At 56.2% G+C, this 9855-nt stretch overlaps 1 protein-coding gene across 1 annotated transcript; it reads right to left on the minus strand.

Annotated features, from left to right (window-relative positions):
* Nucleotides 1-1869: 1869 nt before the first annotated feature.
* On the minus strand, nucleotides 1870-8061 carry LOC104320976 (cytochrome P450 1A4-like). The gene is made up of 7 exons (XM_069797837.1): nucleotides 7916-8061; nucleotides 6108-6973; nucleotides 5750-5876; nucleotides 5392-5481; nucleotides 5186-5309; nucleotides 4504-4590; nucleotides 1870-3298 (listed from the first exon to the last, which is right to left on the minus strand). Exons 2-7 carry the CDS (start codon nucleotides 6963-6965, stop codon nucleotides 2992-2994), a joined length of 1593 nt encoding a protein of 530 aa, XP_069653938.1. The 5' UTR covers nucleotides 6966-6973; nucleotides 7916-8061; the 3' UTR covers nucleotides 1870-2991.
* Nucleotides 8062-9855: the final 1794 nt, after the last annotated feature.

The raw sequence follows: 9855 nt of genomic DNA on the forward strand, positions 1-9855 counted from the left end.
ACCCACCCGCGCGGCCCCGAGCACCGCCGGACGCGCATGCGCGATGCGGACCCGCCGCCATGGCGGCCCCAGTCACCGCGGCCTGCTGCCTGCCTGCGGCTCCGGCGCCGTGTGGAGCCCTCCGCGGTGTCCGTCACACCTCCGTCCCCTCCGTGACCTCCATCACCACTATTGTGCGTCCTCCGTCATGAATCTGTCACCGCCATCCCACCCTCATCGCCCTCACCGCATCTGTATGGCTGCTGCCGCATGCGCTCTGTCATGTCTCCCGTCACCCCCGCCACTGCTGCCAGATGTTCTCCATCACCTCTGTCACACCTCCACCCCCTCCATGACCTCCATCACCTCCATCACACCTCCATCACCACCACCTCACCTCCATCACCTCTATCACCACCTCCACACCTCCATCACCTCCTTCACACCTTCACACCTCCATCACCTCCTTCTCACCTCCACACACCTCCATCACCTCCTTCACCCCTCCTTCACACCTTCATCACTTCCTTCACACCTTCATCACACCTCCATCACCTCCTTCACACCTCCATCACACCTCCGTCACACCTTCATCACCTCCACACCCCTCCATCACCTCCTTCACACCTCCGTCACCCCCATCACCTCCTTCACACCTCCGTCACCCCCTTCACACCTTCATCACCTCCCTCCAACTCACCCACAGAGGCACAGATGCATTCATCTCCCGCTTTCTCCTCGGCTCCATTAAAATCAGCTTTTCCCCCCCTCCGAAGCCGGAGGCTGTTTTGCTCATTACTTGGAGGAAGGAGCGGGTGGGGTGCTGGATCCGTGCACCAGCTGACCTTCCCAAGCTAAACGGCAGGCTGTGCCGGGGATGCAAATTAAAAACAAAATCATTACGATAGCGGTCAGTAACAATAACGCGAAGGTGAGCGAGGTCACGGCTGAAGGAAGGCTCCTCTTCTAGAGAGCAGCCTTTCCATGGCACAGCCACAAAATTAAAAATAACTCCGTGGTACAATGGGTGGCACCATTAAAAAAGCCGCTGAATTGCCCAGCTGTCCCTGATGTCCCAGTGATGGATGGAGTCAAATATTAACTTTTCTGCACTTATTTTGATTTTATCCCTCACACCACAGAGCATCCCAGGGCAGGGTTTTGGGGAGGAGCACACTTTTCAGCAGACTGAATTTTGCCAAGATTCCTGGTATCATACCCCCGTTCAAGGGCTTGGCTAAACATTTGTGCCTCATGAAAATGCACCTGTGGGGCAAGAGCGGTTTCCTACCCCACAGAGCTGGAAACCCTGGAGCGCTGGTCCTTGCAGGGATGCCACTTCAGGTATGCACAGACCCCAATTTTCCATATAATCCCTTATTACCTGCATGGCAATTTAATGTTTATTGCCTTTTTGTTAAGGGAAGTTATGCAAAGCTTTGGAAATAATCATGCTCTGAGACAAAGAAGCACAGAGCAGGCAATGGCCTGAAGCATCCCTTCATGGACCGCCTCCCTGAGGGTTCCAAAAGGCTGTTTTCAAGCTATTGATTCATTTTTTTTCAGGGATGGAAGGGCTAGTCCTGATTTTTAGTGAAATCCTGAGCTGCACTGGTATTCAGCATCACCTCTCCACAAATCCCAGATGATGCTTTAGCTTCTCTATATACACAGGGAGATGACCAGGCCCAGCACCCATGGGGACTTAAAACTCCCCCTAATGCCACTAGTGTCACAGCCCTACCAGTAAAGGAACAGCCAGCTCACGTCCTCATAGGAAAAACCCTGATCCAACATATCCAAGTCAGATTTTTAAGGATGATAGAAGTGTAGGGTTTTTTCCCCAAAAAAATCTTTGCCCAGTGGAATAAGACCAGCAAGAAACTTAAGAAACTTTCATATAAGTATTTATTGGGTTAGAAATACTGTGCAGTGTATATCCCAGCATATGGATGCATTCCACACAGGTACAAAGAAGCGGGAATCGCTGCTTCATTTGCCATGAGACTTCACCTTCACACTGGCTAAAGCAGGCTGCAACATAAGGCAAGTGCATCTCCTACAGTCCTCAAACCCTTGCTCCTTTTACTAGTCTGAGTACAGAAATCTATTGCTTGCTAAAAAAATTGCTAGTTTAAAAAAAGCAGCAAATACATAGTCAGAAAGCCAGAAGTGTTCTACTGTGTCTCTTACTGCTTCTTGTCCCTTATTCTCAGTCCTTGAATATTTTCCAGGAGGCTTCTTGTTAGGAGTTTAGCTAATATCTCAATTTGTGAGCAGCACTGCTTACAGATTTATTTTTTTTCCTAGTAGGCTGTCACCAAGGATTGGTAGAAACACTCAGGGATTCATTTCATGAATTTACAGTCAGGGAATTTAACTGTGCGAGGGTGCACCCAGAACAGGTCCACTCGAGATGAGTGCTGGCATTGCCTCGAGAGCCCTTTAGAAGGCAGCTGGAGCAGTGGGGAGAGCCTGTTCCCATTGGCACAAGGAGCTGAAGGCTTCACAAACAGCTCTGCCAAACGAGCTGGAAAGACTTTCACCCCGTGGGAAAAGGCTGGCCAGGTTTCTCAGGGAGGAACCTGCAGATTTATTTCTATTTGGTGGATGAAGGGAGTTGCCCACGGCAGCTCTGGCTCTGCCTGCAGCGCTGGGCAGGGCAAGGACATCCCTACCGCCATCCCACACCACTTCTCCCAGCCCAAAGCATCCTCCTCCCCATCGCAGGGCTGTGGTCCCCCTGGATCCCCCCAAGAGGGATGAGCGGGCTGGACCTCTGGAGGGCTTTTCTGCAGGCAAGGGCAACAGAGCTGGCTAGAGGGGCAGTGAGGAGCCTGACAAAGCCGGCTTTATCCCTCCCCGCTCGCATTTACATGCGATGAACAAACCTCCAGTAAAGCAACACAGCGAGAGGCTGTGCTGGCTTCTAGAGAGCATTAGCAAAAGCAGGCTGAGTGTCCGACTGCAAGGGCTGGCTTTCTTCTGCAAAGTGATGCTTCCTCCTGCAGCTTATGGAGAGCTCTTTGTGGGGAAACGCTTCTTAATCTGGAAGCACTCGCATTTCTTGTATTTCATTGTCAGCCCGTACTGAGGGCTGATGTCTACCTCCTCCCCGGGGCGGAGGCTGAACTCCAGCTGCTGCAGCATGGTGGCCAAGAAGAGGAAGACCTCCCACCGACCAATGGACTCTCCGATGCATCGCCTCTTCCCCAAGCCAAAAGCCATCACTTTGTCGCTCTCTGTCCGGCTTATTTCAGTCCCTGCAGCATTGAGGAACCGCTCAGGGTTGAAGGTTGAGGGGTCCTTCCAAAGCTTCCTGGAGCAGAAAGGAGACACACCTGAGGAAGCCATTTTCACCCATTGCGATGGGGACAGCAATCAAAAAAACTCCTCGCAGAGAGAAGCATTGCAATGCTTTCTCATTTCACCATCCAAAAACTTTGGCAATCTCTATCCCTGATCTAAAATGCCAACTACGTGTCAGACCCCATCAGCTCAGTCTATTGAAACCTCTATTTCAAACTCAGATTGTGTTTGCCTGTGCAGATACTGGAGATGGATTCAATTCAGCATGCAATAGCTAGAGATCCTGCAGTTTCAGCCAAAAGGAGAGCACAGAAATCGGTCAGCAGCTCTTAAAAAAAGGAAGGATGGAGACCTGAGGGTTTTCCCACCTTGAACCCCCCAGCAAAACTTCCCAACCTGTCCCAGCTCAGCTGCTGGGAGGTGCCACATGGGATTTTCCAGTGTCTTAGCTGAGAATTTCTGCTAAGAAAGGCCCTGAAGACAGTTTTCCCACTGCAATGCTCACCAGCCTATGCAGGAGCAGAAGGGATATTGTAATGTTTCTGTGCTGCTGGGCTATTTGGATATGTCTTGAGCTTCTGATCCAAAATACCTGATCTGGAAACCACCTTCTGTATCAAGGCTTAGTCAATTTACTCCCTCCCCAGGAGGGTCTCTACTGGAGAGCAGTGGAGGGGTAAGATGGGGCTTTGGTTTCCAGATCCCCTTTCATTCACCAAAGCTGATTATCAGCAATAACAACACAAGCATATTGAGTTTAACGAGAGTCACATCACCACATTTTTCTCCCTGAAAGAAGGCACCAGGCAGTTCCCATTGAGCACATCCAGAGCCATCAACCCAGATCAAAAGGGCTGCTTGGCAGGAGGATCTACTGATTCCTGATTATTCAGCAGCCCAAGCTGCCAGCTCTCACACATACATGGAAAGTCTGGTGCACTGAGGACATCACCACCTTACTGCACATGAATTGGGTAAGCCCTGGTGTTGGGGAGTTGCTGAACTGGTAGCCAAGTTGACCCAGAGCTTCTCTATGCCCAGGAGAGCCAAGACTGGGCTCAGCATCAAACCCACAGGACTTTTGGTCCAATCTGCCCTTTCCTGCCTTCATGACCCATTCAGCTTTTGGGATGTTGTTCTAAAGGATCAGAGCGATCTTAATGCCAGGCAAAGGCATCACAGCTCAGATAAGCACGGGGGATTTGGTATACTCACTCATCATGATTCACTTGCCACTGGTTGATAAACACACAGATATCCTTGGGGATGTAATAGCCATTCAACACTGTTGCTTTTGTTGTACTGAAAGAGATACAGGTGGAGGGGAAGAGAAGTTAAGAGGAGACCCACAGCTTCACAGCAAAACAGAGCTTGGCAAGTCCTAGGGGTGTTTCATTTTCAATGCCCTGTTTGTACTCTTAGGACTGGCTAGGAAATACCCCAGTTTGTATTTTGGGGACTAAATAGTCTTGGTTAACACTTTTCCTCAAGCAGAAAGATTCCAGTTTCAGGAAGCTGGATGAGTCATGATGTGGTTCCTCCCAAGCCAGGGAGAAATATAAACCCAAGGGTGTTTGCCACCCCTCCACTAACAAAGGCTTTGGAGTAATACCACTCTCAAAGCAAAGGATTCAACCCCAGGAAGGCAGCAAGCCAGGCAGCTGCCAGCCCTGAGGGCAGCGGATGCAGCCACAGGCAACAGAGCAACGTGGCAGCCGCACTATCAGCAACCGTGAAAGCCACGGAGAGCTTTAACATGAGCAATTCAGGCTGTGCACCGGAATATTTCCCCATAGCAGGGATCGATTCCCAGGCAATTATCTGCCTAAATTGCACCTCCCAGAAAACCACTCCAAAAAAACCCCCTGAATAACATGTCAGCCGCTCCAGTCCATACCTGTGTGGGATGGTGAAGGGCAGGAAGGAGGAGTGCCTGAACATCTCCAGGATAAAGGCTTCTGTGTAGGGCAGCGTGCCTCGGTCCGACAGCCTCGGTCTCCTCTCCCGGCCGATGGTCTGGTCTGCAGGAGGTCGAGAGGAGGGCTGGGGTCAGCCCTGGCTGGAGAGGTTTTGGCCCCAGAGGAAGCAGGTTCAAGGACTCACCTAGTTCTTCCTGGATCTTCTTCTGGATGTCAGGGTACAAGGCAACATACATGAGGCTCCAGGATAAGGCAGTTGCCACAGTGTCAAAGCCTGGATGGACATAAAGGCATTGAGCTACCAAAAGAGGACAGCTGAGTGGGTATTTACAGATCCCAGCACTATAGATGTTTGCCTTGGAGCAGTTCCCCCATCAGCTACCACTTGAAAAGCTATCTACTCTGGTCACGGCTCAGGAGGGCACCCAAGAGACCAGCAGCAGCTCCAAACACCCAAGAGTGGCCAGAGTCCCACCCCAACAACTCCAGCTCCCCCCCTCAGCCTCCCAGCAGCAAGGCTGTACCCTCAGAAATGTTCTTACCTGCCCCGAAGAGGTCATTGACGATGCTGATGATCTTCTCATTGGAGAGCGGGACACGGGCATCGTCCCCTACACTCTTCTCCTGGCAGTGCTCAATCAGCGAGTCTGTGATGTCCCGGATGTGCTCCTGGGGAAGAGCCAGTGGGTCAGGGACATCATGGACACCTAGGGCTGGGGAAACCTCCCCCAGCCAGTGCCAGCTCCTGGGGGGAATTAACTGCAGATTGGAGAAATCCAAGGAGCTTTCCTGGGCAGAGGCTGGGGGACAAGGGAGTACCCTCTTCCCCCATTGCCAGGCAGGCAGCATCTGACAGTTGTAGGCATCTCTACCCACTTCCAAGAGCATCCGTGTTCTTACCTTATCAAAGCTGGTGTAATGCTCCTGGACAATTTTTTGCACAAAGAAGCTGAAACGCCTGTTGATGTCCTTAAAGAGCTGCATGGTGCGGCTAGGAAGATACCGGAGCATGGGGATGAAGTCAGCAGGGTTGCCAGCAGCAGCCACGTCCCCAAATTCGTTGTTGAGATTCACCAAGCTGAGCAGCTCTTGGTCATTGTGGTCATAACGCTTGCCAAAGCACATGGCGCAGATGACGTTGGCCACAGAGACCACCAGGTACCGGTTAAGGTCAAAGCTCTTCTCTTCATCCATCAGCTGGAGGAATTTGGTGACCAGGTAGTCAGCCTCCTTGGAGACGTGCTCTTCCAGGAGGCAGGTGGAAGAGGAGGTAGGGCTGGGGGCAATGGAGAAGGTCTTCAGGGCGTTCTGGGCCAGCCTTCTGCGGGCTTTCCACACCTCCCCTGAGTCAGGGCTGAAGGCCAGGCTCTGGCCATTCGAAATGTATTGGAAGCTGTGGAGGTCAGGACGCCCCATGAAGTCTTCTCCTTGCTTTACTAGGGCTTGCCTGATGGTGTCCAAGCCGCTCAGCACCAGGACGGGCCGCATGCCGATCCTGACCTCCATCACTTCCCCATATTTCTGGCTCAGCCTGGTCAGGGCCAGGTGTGTGTCCTTCCTCAGCTCCAGCACGTTGCCGAGGATGGGGTAGCCTCTGGGTCCTGGGGGGGTCTTCAGCCCCTTGGGCACGTGCTGCCGGAAGGATTGGATGAGCAGGAAGACCAGGCAGAAGACGGCAGCCACAAGGAAGACCTCGGTGGCCGAGACAATGCCTTGGCTTCCCACCAGAGACATTGCAGCCTTCATCGCCGCCGGCATGTAGAAACCTTAGTAATAAACCAAAGAGGCATTATGAAAGGGGGAAGGTCCCTGGAGCACCTCTAGTTTGAGATGCTCTTAGTAGCAACCGCACAGGACTGCGGGCTGGAAAGCTGGGCTTAACTTCTGATCCAGAGCTGCTTTGGTTTTCTGCACTTTAGGAAACTGCTTACACTTAAAAGCAGGTTTTTTGCTAGCCAGGAGTGAAAGGAGTAGGTCCCATAGCTTTTCCTCTGTGTGCCAGGGAAGGAAATATGCTCTCTTAACTACAGGACCTCTCTTTTCTACTACAGAGTCTTTTCCAGAGCACTTGACTATAGGGGAGCTGAATTGTCCTGATTTGAGTCATCTGGTTGCTCGTGCCGAGCCTCTGCTTGCCAGCAAACTAAATACAGCATTGCCACAAATCTTCCTAAAGATCCACAGCCGTGAAAGCTAACCATGGCTGTAGTGGGGGGCCAGCAGGCTGTGGGCACCTGGCTCCCAGCTCTGTCAGAAATCCCTCAGAAAACCCCGAGCCAAGGGTAGGAAGAGGCTGGATCTGAAAGCCCACCTCCCCTTGGGTTTGGCAGTGTGCTACAGCCTCCCACGGGACACCTGGGTCCCATGGGGTGAGGAGCCTGGGGGGGCTGCTGGGACCCCTGCACCCCAGTGGGTGCAGCCCAGCCGGGACCCCCTCCCAGCTGTGGATGGCAGCCACCCAAGGGCAAGAGGGGCTGTGGAGCAAGGGTTACCTCCGGGACACGCCAGCAATCACCTTCCAACAGCTCCGGGAAAGATGCTACGGGAGATTTGGTGAGCCGGAGAGGAGGAACACCCTGCAGCAGGGTACCCCCAAGTTTTCCATCCCTCGGGGGTCCCCCAGGAGGGCTAGAAGTGCCTCCCTGCACCTCTCCATCCTCCGGACGGAGGGCTGAGCCGTGGGCAGCCCCCCACCCCAGGGTACTCACCTCCGGAGCGGAGTGCCTGGGGGCCCGATCCTCCCGGCAGGTACCCCGTTCGCTCTTCGCTCCTGCTTTATATGCATCGCCGCTCGCCCTGATTGGCCCGGCAGCCTCCCGTCACGTGACCGAAGCCTAATCAAAGCTGACGTGCGTCCAAAACTTCTAACTAACTCGGACCCCCCCCTCACGCACCCCTCCCGGTGGTGGCAGGAGAGGGACCGCGCAGCCCCCCGCCACGCGTGGGACCTCTGCTCCCCTGCCTGTCGCCGCCGGGGAGGCTGCAAAGCGGTGGGAGAAGGAGGCGGCGGGGGGGTCCCGACGGGGCGGGCGGGGGTGCCGGTACTGCCCGTGGGTTCCAGACCGGGGGGGGCACATCGCGTGCGAAGCGGGCGGGATGTTTGGGCAACCCGCGCCGCCCCGGTCACTCCAGTCACGCTACCGGCAGGATCTTAAAGGCGCCGGTCCCGCGCCCCGGTTCCCCCTCGACCCCCCCCCCCCGTCCCCGTCGCAGCCGTCGCTGCGGGTACCCGGTCCCCTCCTCCCGCCGCCGGGACCCGCGGTCCCGGGATGGCCCCGATACCCGGAGCCGCGGGGCGAGCGGGAGCGTGGGAAAATAGCCCCGGTGTTCGCAGTGGCGGGCAGGAGGGGGGATTCACCTCCCCACGGGGCCCCGCGAACACGCAGGGATGAGCGTGGACCACCCTGCCCACCGCCGTGCTGTAGCGATCTGCCCCCTCCAGGGGCTTGCCGGTCCCTCCGCCGGTGTTCCCCGGTAAAGCAGAGGGAGGACAGCCGGGGTGGTGGTGGGGGGGTTCACCGGGTCTATTCCCCCCCCCACGCTGCGGGGCCGCTCTGCTCGCCCACAGCCCGGATCGGGTCCCCGTGGGGAAGGGGGCGGCGGGGCAGCCCCCGGGCGGGGGTCACGGCCCTCGCTGCCCCGGCCCGGTTAAATATTGTCCAGGTTCGCGTGAGAAGCGGCCGTGCCCTCTGTCACCTCCTGTCCCTTGGGGACAGAGCCGGCCGGGGGTCGAGGTGGCACGGGGATGGGGCAGGGGATGCAGCCGGAGAACGGGGGGGATACATCGGGGGGATGCTCGGGGGAACAAAGGGGGGTCTCTGCACCAGTTCGCAGCTCCAGCCCCGCACCAGTCCCCGTGGGGTGACAGGCCAGGACCTGCCCTTCAGGGAGGACAAGGGGGACCAGCCCCGCACCCCAAATCTCACCCCCTCCACCCGCAACCCCGTCCCTAGCCCGGCCACAGAGGGATGGGAGAGGGGCCGAGGGGGTCCCGCCCTGCCGGGGGGTCCCAGGGGTGGCACTGAGGACATCGCGTGCGAAGGGGCTCCGGACAGACCCGGAGGGCCGCCCCGGTCACTCGCAGTCACGCTATGGGTGGGGGGGGGGGGGGAAATGGCTTTTAAAGGACCAGGGCGGTGGCCCCACATCCAGGAGCCTGGCCCGGGGTCAAAGTGGCGCCGGAGCAACTCAGGATCAGCCCCCCCGCCCCGGCTGCTGGGGGTAGGGGGGCTCCCCAGCACCCGGTACACTGTCAGGGGTAACAGGGCTGCATCCCCTCTGCCATGGGATGCTGCCATCACCTCCAAGGGGACAGCAGCCCTCCCCTGCCACTTGTGTCCCCCTCGATAGGACACGGATGTCCCAGCCCTCTTCAGCCATGAGGAATGGGGGAGAGGGCGGTTTCCCACTGTGCAAAAGGGGGGGTGTCAGTCGTGCCACTACAAATGTCCCCTTTGGGATCCAGGGGACACTGGACGGTGCCCTAGGCTGCTCCGACGGTCCGAGGCAGGGCTGTCTGTTCCCAGGGGACACGCTGTGCAAACGGCCCCCCGCGTTGTCTTTCCCTGTGACTCGGGAGAGGGGCTGCTTGGGACACGTGGACCAAGCAGGAGATGTCGATGAGTCCATAAACCCCAGGCGGAGATGT

The sequence above is a fragment of the Haliaeetus albicilla genome, chromosome 12 (genome assembly GCF_947461875.1).
Source record: "Haliaeetus albicilla chromosome 12, bHalAlb1.1, whole genome shotgun sequence".
In the NCBI taxonomy this organism is placed as follows: Eukaryota; Metazoa; Chordata; class Aves; order Accipitriformes; family Accipitridae; genus Haliaeetus; species Haliaeetus albicilla.